Source organism: Nuphar pumila, chromosome 2 (genome assembly GCF_984573655.1).
Source record: "Nuphar pumila chromosome 2, dmNupPumi1.hap1.1, whole genome shotgun sequence".
NCBI classification, from domain to species: domain Eukaryota; kingdom Viridiplantae; phylum Streptophyta; class Magnoliopsida; order Nymphaeales; family Nymphaeaceae; genus Nuphar; species Nuphar pumila.
In genome coordinates, this window is record NC_143250.1 from 136,068,799 (window position 1) to 136,084,709 (window position 15,911).

General features: G+C 40.7%; 1 protein-coding gene across 1 annotated transcript in view; it reads right to left on the reverse strand.

Moving 5' to 3' along the window:
• The window catches only part of LOC149847224 (putative UDP-N-acetylglucosamine--peptide N-acetylglucosaminyltransferase SPINDLY), a 43,025-nt gene that overhangs the window by 12,150 nt on the left and 14,964 nt on the right, over window positions 1-15,911 (reverse strand). Inside the window, exon 10 of the mRNA XM_089996873.1 lies at window positions 14,554-14,618. Coding sequence (XP_089852999.1) covers window positions 14,554-14,618 — 65 coding nt within the window. The remainder of the gene's footprint in view (window positions 1-14,553; window positions 14,619-15,911) is intronic.

A 15,911-nucleotide genomic window follows, 5' to 3' on the forward strand; every position in this document is an offset into this window, starting at 1 on the left:
GAGAAAGAAATAAAAAATGATTATTCTTAAATTTTGTGATTTCGTAATGTAAGAATTAAATTCTTCTCAAAATATAAAAATGATGGTTGCCAAATTAAAGAAAGTACATGAGAAGTGAGTGGGAAGCATGAAAGGAAGCACATGGAAAACATAAAAAAAAAGCATGAGAGAAGCGTATAGGAATCATATAGGGAAGCTGGGAAGAAACATGTGAGAAGCATAAGAGAAGCAAGGGAGAATCGAGTCCTATCAAGTTTTAGAACTTTTGGAGCAAGTTTCGGGAAGTGTGTTTCCCTCTTATATATGAAGCTTTGGGTAACTTTGGTTTCAGGTATGTACTACCTAAATCCAAACCAGACCTAAAACTTAACATGGGTATACACCTTTGATGCAGACCAATCTCGAATAGGATCCTCCAAACCGCTCCAGACCCAGCCGGCCCTTTGTGTGTGTGTGTGTGTGTGGGGGGGGGGGGGGGGTCTTCCCTATTTTTTGGATGTTGGGAGGACGTGTAGCAGGCCTAAATGCTACTTGATTATTCTAAGCCAAGTCAAGGAGGTGTTAACCTGAAATAGCCTAAGTCTAAGGAGGTTTTGCCTAAGGTGTTATCTAATTTTGGTTTGAGCCTTAAGAGTTATGCAATTTTAGAGTAGGTTTATTTTTATTTAGCTTTTGATTTAATTTAAAGCTTTGTAACTTGTGAGGGTTGTAAAAACCCTTCATTGTCCTATATATAGGCCTTGTTATTTCGGTTTTGGAGAATGAAGATTATTGAAACCAAGGTTGTCTCTATCGTAACTTTGGGAGAAACCGATACAATACACATTTGTATCGCGATACAAGTGTGAATCGTATCCGTATAGGGTGTATCATACGATACACCCATGTATCGTGTTGTATTGTACGATATAATTCATATCGTAGAATACACCTTCGCACGATTTAAAAAAAAACAAAAGTTATTTTTTTACTTTTTGGGTTTTAAATACCTCTTGAAAGCAGACTCCCTATTTGTGTAGAGGTCATTAGAGGAAAACCCACGCACCCTAGGAGTCGTGAAAATAATTTAGGAGTCGATCCGTGCACAAAGGAGAGGGCTTTTGCGATTTTTTCACTCAAGAAAGTGGGTTAAGATAAAAAATATATATTCTATGTATGTGTAAAGTAGTCAATAATTTGTATGCATATATTCTACCAGGGTCATCAGTGAGATGTGTGTTTTGTAGTTATATCATTAGAAGTGGACTGCATAGATTTAAGCAACATATTGCAAGTATTTGTCAAAATCTACGTCTATTTGATTATTCATCTATTTCTACAACTTTTTGTGTTGATGTTATTGTTGAACCGGAAGAAATTCAAAGAAGAAGAATTTTGCAAAAAGATAAATATCTTTCAACTATTGTTCCAGATTCTAAAGATGATGATGATGACCCACTTGCCAAAAAATGGCCGAAGATAAAGAGACTATCGTGCGACAGTTGGATGCAACATTGAGGAATTATTGTCCTGATGTTTGGCAAATAAGCTCTAGAAGATAGTTTAGTTTTAAGATATTTATAGTTTAGAACATTATTGATGAAGATTGGCATGTAAGACATTGGTTAAATGTAATGTTTTTAGTTATCATGAACTCTTAGTAGTTCAGTTATAACTTATCAATGTGAATTTAATATTGTTAGTTAAGGCTTTAATTGTGTTTAAAATTTAAATTATGTAGTTGATTTTTATTTACATTGTCACTTATCAACTTCATGGTATTAATTTTAGCAGCAGGAGAAGAAGAAAATTATGATTATTGAGATTTTATATAATATTTTTTTTGTTTTTGTAATATGCCTAATGAGTGGAGGAAGAGTACTTTGGTGCCTCTATATAAAAATAAGGGTGATATACAAGATTGCACAAACTATCGTGGTATAAAACTCATGAGTCATACTATGAAACTTTGGGAGAGGGTGATTGAGTCTAGGTTGAGGAAGGTTGTCATGATATCGGAGAATCAATTTGGTTTTATGCCTGGAAGATCAACTATGGAAGCTATACATCTTCTTAGACAACTTATCGAGAGAAATAGAGAGAGGAATAAAGATTTGCATATGGTTTTTATTGATTTAGAGAAGGCATACGATAAAGTACCTAGGGACGTTCTCTGGTAGACAATGATGAAGAAAGGTGTTTCTCTCAAGTACATTAAAATAATTAAAGATATGTATGAAAGAGTAGTAACCAATGTCCGCACTTGTGGAGGGGTGACAACCAATTTTCCTATAACGATTGGGTTACATCAAGGATCTGCTTTAAGCCCTTTCCTATTTGCTATAGTGATGGATGAGCTTACGAGATCAATTCAAGAAAATGTGTCGTGGTGTATGTTGTTTGCTGATGATATTGTTTTGATTGATGAGTCTAGAGCTGGGGTTAATGCTAAGTTAGAATTATGGAGACAGACATTGGAAGCAAGAGGTTTTAAGTTGAGTAAGAGTAAGACAGAATACATGGAATGTCGGTTTAGTAAGCAACGAAGTAATGACGAGTGTAGTGAAGCTTGGTGAGCAAGAACTACCGGTGGATGATTGTTTCAAATATTTGGGATCTATCATTCAAAAGTATGGAGAAATTGATGAAGATGTAAATCATACGATAAAGGTTGGGTGGATGAAATGGAAAAGTGCAACTGGAGTGTTGTGCGATCGTAGAATGCCATTGCGGTTGAAGGGAAAGTTTTATAGGACGACTATTAGGCCTGCTTTACTATATGGTACGGAATGTTGGGCTGCCAAGAGACATCATATTCAAAAAATGAGTGTAGCTGAGATGCGTATGCTAAGATGGATGTGTGGAAATACAATAAAAGATAAGATTCAGAACGAGATACGTAAGAAGGTAGGCGTTGCACCCATTGAAAATAAGATGAGAGAGAATCGTTTACGGTGGTTTGGACATATTCGGCGAAGGCCTAATGATGCTCCAGTTAGAAGGATGGAGGTGATAGGAAAGGATATGAATGCTTTGAACCTCACCAAGGACATGGCATTGGATAGAAATGATTGGAGGAGAAGGATTCATGTGGAAGACCCATAATGATTTTCTTTTTTGGTTCATATCGCCAACCCCAATTATTTTAGGATGAAGGCGTAGTTGTTGTTGTTGTTGTTGTTAATATGAAAGTATGAGTCTTGTGGCATGTTCTTAATTGAAAGAGTCTCGTATAGCTCATAGAGACATAAATGCTTCATATGTGATTTTATGGTTGTATTTTGTACAATTCATCATTGTTTCATGTGTTATAATTTTTTTAGAATTTTTTGAGTTTTATTGTGTTTTTTAGAAATTTTGGAAATTTTTTATTAAAAAATTATGATACGTTTACGATACGATATGATACGATGTTACTTTAGGCCCGACTGATACGGGTAATGATATGATACGTACAACCTTGATTGAAACCTCTCTCTCTCTCTCTCTTGGCCCCTAGGCCCTCTCTCACATCTCTCTCTTCTTCTTTTGTAGCTTCTCTCTCAAAATCAAAAGGCAGACCACTAGTACGTCTTGTTACAGGAAAGACTTAGGTTGCGGACATCAGCAAGGACCGGCACAACCAGAGCGTTGACCACCCATCAGTGGAATTCGTCAGCACCAGCATCCAGGCGAGCAGTACCGCACAGAGGGCGATGAAGCAGTATGGGACGACGACGCTTTCTGGAACGAGTATCCCGCAGAAATGGTGGAGACTCGTCAGCAGAGAGCACCCGAGCACCCCTCCACTTACGCGGTGAAGCTGGATCTACCAGAGTTTGTGGGATGGTTCGATGCAGAGCAGTTCTTCGACTGGTCTTATGCCGTGCAGTTCTTCTTCGATTACCACACTGTCGTTGAGCACCGTCGTGTTTCTCTAGCGTCTACTCAATTGAGAGGCCTAGCACAGACATGGTGGGTTGAGCTGCAGAGGTCGAGAGAGCGGCAGGGACTAGAGCGCATACAATCGTGGGAGGAGATGCAGAAATTGATGCAGTCAAAATTCGTGCCTTCAGATCACGCCGAGAGAGCCTACAAGGAGTACCTGACCCTGAGTCAAGGCACCCGAACTATGGCAGAGTACACTGCTGAGTTCCATCGTCTTTCCCTATGTGTGCAGATCGAGGAAACCGCCCGCCAGCAGGTCACGAGGTATATTTCTGGTCTTTGTCCTGCTATTTTTGACGATTTTAGTTGTATCATAGTTGAGACGTTAGATCAGGCAAGCAGTTATGCCATGAACGTCGAGGAAAAGTTGAAAAAGAGGCAGGAATATAGGACCTCCTGTAGTGAACAGTCCAGTCGACCTAAGTCGAGTTTTCCAACCAAGGGAGCAAGCTCTCCTAGAAAGAAGGACTCAAAGCCTAAAGCAGACCTTAGCAAACCTGACCAGTCAGGACCCGCATACAATACCCGATCCAAAGTCAAGCCTAGTGAGTCGACCATTCGTTGTTTTAGGTGTCAGGAGTTAGGACATGTCGCGTCTAAGTGTCCCACTGTGAGCAAGAACACACATCTCGTCGAAGGTATTGTAGAGTCAGCATCTAAGAGTGAGAGTGAGACATTGGTTGAGGACAAGGATGAGGGGGAAATGGTAGAGTTCGACGGTAACGTCAAAAATTTGTTGTTCATCCGTCATGTGTTAACCGCACCCCGGGAATCGTCCCCATCAAAATGGTTGAGGAATAATATTTTTAGAACCCGGTGCAACTGTGAGGGTCACGTGTGTGATGTTATCATTGATATCGGGGCATGCGAGAACATGGTGTCTGAGAGTGTAGTGTCTACCTTGAAACTCAACACCGAGAAATTGTCCCAACCCTATAAGATGGCTTGGTTCAAGAAGGGGAACGAGGTCCCCATCACCCAACGATGTTTAGTCTGGTTTTCCATGAGGAAACACTACCACGATGATGTGTGGTGTGATGTAGCCCCTATGCATGCGTGCCACATCCTTTTGGGACGTCCCTGGTAGTTTGACCGCAAGACAATTCACGATGGCCGCAAGAACACATACTCTTTTATCTTTAAGGGCCATAAAATAGTCATTCTCCCTATCAAGGAGATCGGTTTCCCCACTGTGGATAAGCCTGAGCGAGTTCCCAGGCTCACGGACCTCTCTTACCGATCTTTCTTGAACCATTGTCAGGAAGATGACTATTGTTATACCCTGGTGGCTAAGCCATGGATGAGTATGTCTTTATCCATTCCCGCGGACGTTGCCCCTCTTATTGAGAAGTTTCGCGACATTATGCCAGATGACCTGCCTAATGGATTGCCTTTGATGAGGGTGATCCAGTACGCCATTGATTTGGTGCCAAGATCGAGTCTTCCTAACCTCCCCGCATATCGCATGAACTCATCCGAGCATGCCGAGTTGTTGAGGCAGATTCAGGAATTACTGCAAAAGGGCTTTGTTCGTGAGAGTGTTAGCCCTTGCGCAGTACCCGCCCTGCTCACTCCTAAGAAAGATGGGTCCATGCACATGTGTTGATAGTCGTGTGATCAATCGCATCACGGTCAAATAGTGTTTTTCCATCCCTCGTTTGGACGATATGTTTGATATGTTGCCTGGTGCCTCCATTTTCTCCAAAATAGATTTAAAAAGCGGATATCACCAGATTCGTATCCGGGAAGGGGATGAGTGGAAGACGGCATTCAAGACACGTGATGGGTTGTATGAGTGGTTAGTCATGTCATTTGGGTTATCTAATGCCCCAAGTACTTTCATGAATATGATGACCCAAGTGTTGTGCCCTTGTATAGGAAAGTTTGTCATTGTGTATTTTGATGATATCTTAATTTATAGCCCGTCTTTGTCTGACCATTTGAGTCACTTGCGTCAGGTCCTAGAAATCTTAAGGAACGAAAAGTTGTACGTCAATGCCAAAAAGTGTGAATTTGTGACGTCCAGTGTCGTGTTCTTAAGTTTCATTGTGTCTTCCGATGGAGTTAAGGCAGACCCTGAAAAAGTATGTGTGATTGTCGATTGGCCCACCCCAAAGACTATCGGAGAGATCCATAGTTTCCACGAGTTAGCCACTTTCTAAAGTCGTTTTGTGCGAAATTTCAATACCCTCGTGGCCCCTATCACAGAATGCCTAAAGGATACTAGTTTCCATTGGACGCCTGCAACGGGAAAAGCCTTTATGATCATCAAAGACAGGATGACTAGTGCCCCTATTTTAGCTCTTCCTGATTTCAGTGCAGTCTTTAAGGTTAAGTGTGATGCCTCTAAAGTGAGAATTGGCACTATCTTGAGTCAGAACCGCCGACCTGTTGCTTTCTTTAGTGAGAAGCTGACTCAGACCAGGTGCCAGTATTCTACTTATGACGTCGAGTTTTATGTCGTTGTATAAGCCCTTCGTTATTAGAAGCATTATCTCATTTATAAGGAGTTTGTCTTGTACACGGATCATGAGGCATTGAAGTACCTGAATAGTCAAAAGAAGCTAAGTGCTCGTCATGCCAAGTGGGTCAGCTTCTTGCAAGAGTACACATTTACGATTCGCCATCAGTCTGGTACTTTGAACAAGGTGGCTAACACTCTTAGTAGGAAGAACAGTCTTCCGATGACTATGTCAGTGCAGGTCATTGGGTTCGAGCAGTGGAAGGAGTTATACCCGACGGACCCTGATTTTCAGCAAGCTTGAGAAGGGTGCATCTCCTCAGATCGCACCGTCGAGCACCGTTTTAGTATTCATAATGGTTACCTTTTTCGTGGGAACAAGTTATGTGTGCCTGATTTCTCTCTTAGGCTTCAGTTGATTTCCGAATTACATGAGGGAGGGTTAGCTGGGCATTTTGGACATGATAAGACGTCTGTTCTATTAGATGAACGATACTTTTCGCCCAAAATCCGCAAGGATATTGTCAAGTTCGTTGAAGGTTGTCATGTGTGTCAAGTGTCAAAGGGTCATCGTCAGAATAGTGGTTTGTATACTCTGTTACCCATCCCTGAGCGATCGTGGGAGCACGTGTCCATGGATTTTATCGTGGGTCTTCCCAGAACCCCACGTCGTTTTGATTCAATTTTAGTCGTTGTTGACCGGTTCTCCAAAATGACTATTTTTGTCCCGTGTAAGCGAACCACCGGCGCCGCATTAGTAGCTTCCTATTACTTCAAGAATGTCGCCCGCTTCCATGGTTTACCCCATACGATTACCTCTGATCGTGACATGTGTTTTATGAGCCATTTTTTGAAATCGTTATGGGCCTTATTGAAGACCAAGCTTCAGTTCAGTAGTATGTACCACCCCCAAACTGATGGCCAAACCGAAGTTGTGAACCGCACGTTAGGAAACTTGTTACGGAGTCTAGTAGGGGAAAATGTCAAAACCTGGGACCTAGTCTTGCCTCAAGCCGAGTTTGCATATAATAGTTCCATCAACTGGTCCACGGACAAGTCTCCTTTTCAAGTGATTTATGGTCGGTCGCCCACTCATGTCGTCGATCTAGATCCAGTGTCCAGTCTCCCCGACCGAGCCCCAAACGCCTTTGATGTCGTTGAGTACATGTGTGATATACATAGGCAGGTCCGAGCCAAACTCGTTGAGAGTTACGAAGCGTACAAAGCTTTCGTTGACCAAGGTCGTCGCAACACCCAGCTTCAAGTTGGTCAGTTAGTTTGGGTTTACCTATGCCCTGAGCGTTTCCCCGTGGGTACGTATAGTAAACTGAGCCCTAAGAAATATGGTCCATTCAAGGTCTAAATGCCTACCTCCTAGAACTGCTCGGCGATTAGAACATTTCTCTGATTTTCAATGTGTCTGATCTATATGCTTATTGTGGGGACAACAAGTCGTCCGAGTCGACTTCTTCCCAACCGGGGGAGAATGATGCAGAGCAATCGATACCACGTGACCCCGGCACGGCCAGGGAACCCGACCCACCACTTGGAATGAACGATGGGATCCAGCAGCAGGATCCGACCACAGGTGAGTTGACCCAACGCAAGAAGGTAACGCACACCTACTCCAGAAGAGGGAAGGCTCGGCTCGACACCGATCCGGTTCCAAATTGAAGTTGTCTCGGGTCCGGGTCCGGGTCCGGATCCGGACCCGAGACCCGGATCCATTGGCCATCTTTAAAAGCATTGTCTAGGGTTGCGTGAAGACACTTTTGAAGAATACGGCAGCCTTTCTTTTTTTCGTTTCAGCATTTGTTCCTTTTTCCTTTCAGTCGTTTTTTCATTTGCTTATTACTGTTCAGAGTTTGTCTTTACTCTTCATTCATATTCAGCATATTGTTCATTTGACATTCGATTGAAAATAAATTCAAGTCTCACCATCGTGGTGGGCATTGCTATTCCTTGGGTCCTGTACACGACTGTGTGGGTCGTGCCTTTCACAGCTACCATCAAGAACCGTGAAGGTTGTATCAAAGAATCGTGCCTTCACCACCATCAGCAGGAACACTTGACGGTTGCATCAAGATCTAATGTGAAGACCGAGCTCATTAGCAAGGCCCAAATGGTTGATCGAAGGAGAAAGAAAGGGCCTAGGATATAGCTGCAATGAGAAATGGGTCCTCGGTCACAAATGCAAATCCCTTTAGATGCTCCTTGTTTGCAAAAGTGAAGATGAGAGTGAACAAGAGAATGAGTTGGGTGATTCAAACCATGAAATCAAACAAGTCCTAACTCAATGAGGGTTAGAGGACGTTGGAACCAAGAGCAAGTGGAGGTATTAATCGATACCGAATCGACCCACAACTTTTTGTGGGAAGATCTAGTGAGAACTATGGGTTGCATATTCAAGGAACAACTGCTCTTCGACATCATGATGAGAGATGGCAGCCACCTCAAGTGCTCTTTTGCGTGTGATCTCCAAGGATCCAAGTTTACGGTGGATCTCTATGTTCTGCCCATGAAAGGAGCCGATATAGTATTGGGAATGAGTTGGCTCCGGAATCTTGGAAAAGTCTATTAGAATTTTGACAAAATGGAGATGTATTTTGAAAAAGTTGAAAGAATGATTTGCCTAAAAGCTCATAGGCCTAAGGGGTTGATGAAATAGGCTTGAAGGCCCTAAAAATCTATAGAGCCACTTACATAGCCTTTCTTTGCAAAATAGAAGCAAAGAACCCAAAAGAGAACAAAGAGATGGAAGAAGTTAAACCTGAATTTAAGGAGATCCTTGACCAATTCAAGAAGGTGTTTGCCAAAGTAATTGGCTACCTCCTCAAACGTCACAAGACCATCACATCACTCTCATACCAGAAGTTGGTCACGTGAGTGTTAGACCTTACTGGTATGCTTACTCCCAAAAGGACGAAATTAAAAGACTTGTCCGAGAGATGCTTGATAGAGGGGTGATCCGGCCTAGTTCATCCCCTACTCTTCGATGGTGCTTCTAGTACTAAAGAAAGATAACACATGTCGCTTTTGTGTTGACTATAGGGTCTTAAAAGTTGTGACCATGAAGGACAAGCACCTCATTTCGGTTATAGATTAATTGTTGGACGAGTTGCACCTGGCTCGATTCTACACAAAGATCGATCTTCGATCTGGTTATCACCAAATTCGAATAGCGAATGAGGACATCCCCAAAATGACATTTAGGACTCATGACTGATAGTTTGAGTTCCTAGTATTGCCCTTCAAGTTGACCAAGGTTCCAGCTACATTCCAAAGAGTGATGAGCAATGTATTTCACCCAATGCTTCAAAAATTTGTCCTTATGTTCTTTGATGATATATTAATTTATAGTCGGACGTGGGAAGAACACTTAGACCATGTGAAGGTCATTCTCCACACCCTAAGGGAGTGTCAGTTCATAGCCAAAAGGTCTAAGTACAGCTTTAAACATCTATGAGTGTCCTGCCTTGGCCACATCATTGACGAAAAGAGTGTAAGCACAGACCCCGAGAAAATTGAGGCTATGCTCTCTTGGCCTAAACCTGCATCTCTCAAACCCTTGTGAGGGTTCCTTGGACTCACCAGGTACTACCAGAGGTTCTAGCGAAACTATGGGGTCATTGCTGCCCCTTGACTGCAATGTTAAAGAACATATTTTCTTGGTTAGAGAAATCTGAGCTCGCATTCGAGAAGCTCAAGCAAATCACGTGTGAGGCGCTCGTGCTAGCCTTACTCAAGTTTTCCAAAGAGTTCATAGTTGAAACGGACGCATGTGACAGCGGAACCGGAGCAGTATTAATGCAAAAAGGCCACCTATTGGCTTTCATAAGAGCCTCTCAAACTCTGCCAAGGCTCTATCAACTTACGATAAGGAAATGCTCGCTCTCGAGAAGTGGAGACTGTATTTGCTCAGAAGGCACTCCATGGTCATCACTGATCACAAAAGCCTTAAATATCTCATGAAGCAACGTATCATGATCCCACACTAGCAAAAATGGGTCGCTAAGATGATGGGATAGGACTTTGAACTACAGTACAAGAAAGGCCCCGAAAATCATATTGTTGATGCTCTATCTCGATGAATGAAAGAAACAAAGTTCAAAGCTTTTTCGGTTGCATCAAAAAATGTGTTGGCAGCATCAAGGAAATTCAGCTTGAAGGATTTCTTGCCAAGCAGACTAGGCAACTTGTTACTGGAAGGACTTAGGTTGCTGCTCAAGGCCAACGTCCAACTCGTGAAGGTGAACCCGCAAGAACCAATGACTAAGCTCTAAGGACTCAATCGGGTGAATCCAACCTTCAGTCGACCCCAGCCTGTAGCCCAGTAGTAGACGCCTCCATCACATCTACTGAACCCTAGTAAGTAGAACCAGCCCTTACCTTAGCCCAGGCCCCAAACTCACATTGGAACCCTCTTGACCCATGTAGTACCCAAAACTGGACAGAATTTGTTTGTTGTTAGCAGCAGATTTCTGTCAGTCTTGTATCAGTCATATCTCCCAAATCGAAGCTGATCTAGGGTTGAAACTTTAACCCTAGGTTCCCCTACGTGTTGCCAGCGTAGACTCCAAAATCAGAATTTTTAGTCACCCCAATCAAGAGAACCAGTTTTTTTACTGAATCCTACCTGAGCCAAAACCTGGTCCAGAACCTAAACCCTATCGCCTGTTTCCAAACTCATATCTACCAAACCCAGTGAAGTTAGGCCCTGAAATTTTGGCAGGACCTTATTCCAAGTGTCTAGAGCCTTGTCCTAAAATTTGAGAGTTTTCTATGCAGTGGTTTGAGAGAACTGAAATTTCTCCCAAACTTTGTCATAACCCAAACTGAATCAGACCCAGTTTTACCGAGTCAGCATATCTAACCCATTAGGTTGAACCCAGTCCGACCCCATGGGCCCAGGCACGCAACAACCTTTCAAATACATGCATGATCGTGCATTAACATGGGTTGGGTCAGGAGGAAGATCAGGTTGGGTTCTTTTGCCAGCACGACTGGTATCACACTAAGCCATCTAATTCATTCTTGGCCAAAAATAAAATGAAGAATAAAATGTTGGAAAAAGGCAGAAAGAGCACATAATTCATTCCTTGGACCAAAATAAAATGAATAGTGAAATGTTGAAAACATGGAAGCCAAAAGCAAGAGTGAAAGCAAAACCATGGGAGTTAAAGGCCAAACGTATATGAATGCTTTGACAGCAGCTCTTGAGATGCATGTATATGTAAGTGTACTATGTGCATGTGCATGTGTTGATCCTATCCGGTTCAAAAGCCTTTATTTTCAACATTTCCCTTTGCTGTTTTTTCTTAAGTTTTTTCTTATTTTCATATTTTATATTTTATGATATTATTTTTAAAATCTCTCGTATGAAAATATAATACAACACAAATGATAGGAAAAACTTAAGCATTTATAGTTTGAAATGTCATTTGATCTTTTACATCATTAAAAAGGACGAACTGACTTGCATATGACATTGAAAGCCACACTAATTATCAAGACTTTCACGTGTCCAGTTTGCTCACCATCTTTGCTCACATCCAAAGAGAATTAAGAATTGTTTAGAGTTGTATTGGCTTCATAAGGACCATAATTGCAATGGTGAGATTTTCATTCTCATCAGCTTCCTCCATTTAATTTCCTCTGTTTAGAAGAGCAACCTCTCATAACCTACCATCTTTGTACCTTTCTTGCGTTATTAATTCAATGTAATTTGTTTGGTCTTGGGAAAAGCTCATCGATATGAATATGATACAGATAACGCTTGAGTTCTGATCGGAATTGCTTTTGCTCTTAACAAATCTAGTAAGTCATCCCCTCTTTGTGTCTTTCTATTAGAGAACTTGTTAGGATACGGGAAAGCTGATGCTTTATAGTGTCATTTTAACCCAATATCCCACTATTAAGATGCTAAGTTTTTTTTCCTTTTCTGAGCAGTAAAGTTTGTGTTGAAGACATCAAGAGAAGCAAAGCAATATGAATACATATTGCAACAAAAATATGTCATTTCTATCTTATATTGTAATTGGAAGCTGCCTAATTTGTTAGTTTTGTTGGAGTTTGTGTCCTAGAGATTTGCAATTTGGCCATTTCTTTGTGGTTCAATAGTCCTTTTTTCCTTCTGTCAACACAGGTATGGCTGCTTCATAGCCGTGTCTATGTATCATAGCCTGCACTAGAATGACAAAGAAAGACCTCCAATGACCATCAACACTCATGTCTTTATTATCTATTTTGTTCAAAAAGCAAAAGATTCAGAAAGGGTTTGAATGTAATTTTTGAAAAGAGGGGGTGAGGGGGAATGACATTTTCTTTATTAAAAAGAGGGTTGATTAGGCTAAGAGGAGGGAATAAAAGGGGGCTTTTGTCCCTCACCATGCCAGCCTCTCTCTCTCTCTCCTACTTTTTCTTCCTCTTCTTCTTCTATCCCTTTTTCTTTTTCTTTTTCTTCTTCTTCTTCTTCCTCCTCGTCCTCTCCTCCTCCTCCTTATTCCTCCTTTTTCTTCTTCCTCTTTGCCCTTTCACCCCAGGTTAAATGTTGGGGAAAAAAAAGTTATTTGGGTCGGATCAGAGTTGGACCCGATCCAGACCAGCACGTAACCTGTGCCATGTTCGACACCTGTACCCGTGTCGGGCCGTGTCGACACAGGTACGGCTGCTTCATAGCCGTGTCTATGTACTATAGCCTGGACTAGAATCACAAAGAAAGACCTCCAATGACCATCAACACTCGTCTCTATTATCAATTTTGTTCAAAAAAGATTCAGAAAGTGTCAAACCTTCACCTTCTCACCTAAGGCTAGGAAGCTAAGTCAAAACCACATGGTGTAAACCCTCCTTGTTTTCAGTAGAAAGAGTGTGTGAGGGGAAGGGAAACCTTCACCAATTTTCTGGGATCTAACCCAATTCTTGATGGCAGAACTGGATTCAGTTTTCCCATTGAAGTCTACTTCAATATAATATTTATGAGTAGAAAAGTTAACGGTATTGCACAAAGTTCGTTGCTGCACAATCTCATTTATTTATTTATTTATTATACCTACCTAAAATATGTGGTGCACATCTATGCACAAAAACTAATTTATATTGTAAATGTTGCCTGAGCTGCTTAAACCTAGGCACAAAGAAAGAAATTCCAAAGAAAAGACAAAAATAAAGAAGAATTAGTTATGTCGCTTCCCTCTCTATAGGCTGAGTACCACTCCCAGAGCAGGCTTTTCTAAAGCAAATATGGAAGAAGGTTACTTACGCAACCTTTTGGGTAAGTTCAAGGCATGCATGTGTGAGGTTAAACCAAATGAACCTTTTTCTATTAACAAATATCCACCTATTTGGCACTTTACTCCTTTTCTGAAAATGCAGGAGACGGGAAAGAAAGAAAAATTATGAACATATCTAATAGAAGCATAATATTCTAAACAAATATTGTGCATTACACATATTACACATATATTTGGTAATTGTACAATTACGATCTGCTCTTTTCTTTTGATCTCTGAGCAGTGTTGTTTGATTAGTTATTAGTTGTCCATGTCATAAGCAACACATTTATACCCAGATATCTGAATTCTATGACTTCACAAATTTAGATGCTTATTCATGAGGCTTATGCTGTTTGAGGCATATGGACAGATAGCAGGACTCCTTCATGATGAACCTTGCCTGGCCACCATTTTCGAGGATACTAATTTTCGAGATTGGAATAATATTCACATATTGAATTCTCTAAGGCTATTTAGCCTTTGGTATCTTTAATAAAATAAATGCAATCAGTGTAGCTGCTCTAAGTTGCAATGGATGAACTATCATCTTTCTAGAACACTTTGATGAGTTCATGAGGTTTTCACAAGAGTAACCGTTAGAATTATGGAAATTATTAACACAATACATTGAGAAGCGATGGATAATTTATGACAAGCATGAGAAAATATGCTATTGGAAACCCCATCGCTCTCATTAGAGAATCAACAAAGCAAGGGAACTCCCATGACAAAGAGAGAACAAGCTCTGTACATAGAATAGAAGATATTAGATCAACAGAAAATGATAGCCAAGCAGTTCAGACGTAAAAGACGACAAGAAATTTTTTTATATGGCAGAAATATTGCCAAAACCCATCATATGGTTGACTTATAACAGAACAAAAAAATAACATGTATAGAGAGCATGGTTACCTGTGTGCCACAAAAAGCTTGTCATCATCACCCTCATTTATGTAATTCATTGCAAGTAAACGGTTCTACAAAAAAGAATTAAGTCAACTACAAGGCTGCCTAAGCTCTAATTAAACTAAGATAACAAAATAGGGAGTCATTTAATTGAACAATGGAAGAAGAGTGACAGTTCTATGTAATTAGAAGTCACCAGTATAAGCTTCAAACTTTGTCTTGTAGGAAGTCTAGAAGTGGACCAGATACCAATATTATTTTCCAAAAGAAACAAAAATGGAAAGAAAAAACAATGGCATCACTTTGAGATCCTACATAAATGAATGATTTTTGAAACTTGTCTATCTAAATACCAACAGAAAATGTCTCGTTTACTTGTCCATGCAAATAGCTTTGAACACTATGGCCACACAAACACACTGCCCTCTTCCCTCGCGGAAAGCATACTCGGGGGCAGGGGTCAAAATTGGTTATCGCAGAAGGAGGCTCCGCGTGGATTGTGGCATGGAACCTCCTTCTGTGTTACACAAACATACCCTTAAAGTCTTGAGAGAAATTTGATAGACCCATTGATCTTACAACTCCCGCTGGACAAGACATGAAAATTTTTTTTATCAGGGGCTGTCTCTTGTGCAATGTTTGCTATTATGTTACACCCTATACCTTCCAAGAGTGACTAATTACAAGATAATGGTTCTTAACTTCCTTGACATTTCATAAAGAAGTTAACTTCTCAAGTCATGATGTGAGAGCATTTTGTAACCGACTTCAGTACTAGTTGTAGCATCTGCCTTCCTTGAAAGTAAAATGAATTTGTAGCATTCAGTGGAATATAGACTTCCATAGAAACATCTATAAGCCACATATTTGCTTGTTCAATTGTGTGTTTCTAAGTTATAGTAGAACATATTTTAAGTTGTCTCCCATGGTCATTTTTGGAGGAGATAAGCTGTACAACAAGGCTTTTGATAGCTCATTGGTGGTGGGTGCTAGGTGATACAACCCTTGGAGGATCGGTAAACTTTGAAGCAAATGAAGAGCCGTGTGAGTTCAATTCTTCCTTAGCCAAGTTATGGCTACTTTCAAGTTCAAGTTTCTTCACTTGAATCTTCCTTCGATTTCTAGTCTTTCTAGTGCCCTGGAGCACTAATCACACTTTCTTTGATGTATTATCCTCTTAATCATCTCAGAAAAATTGGCTCAAATACAAGTTTCTACAACTTAAGAAATAAATTCACAAGCCCTTAGTAAACTAAACTATAACACAATAAAACAAAACACACCTACATTTTAAACTAGACTTTATAACACAATATATCTCATAGGACAACTAAACTATAACACAATAAAACAGAACACACTTA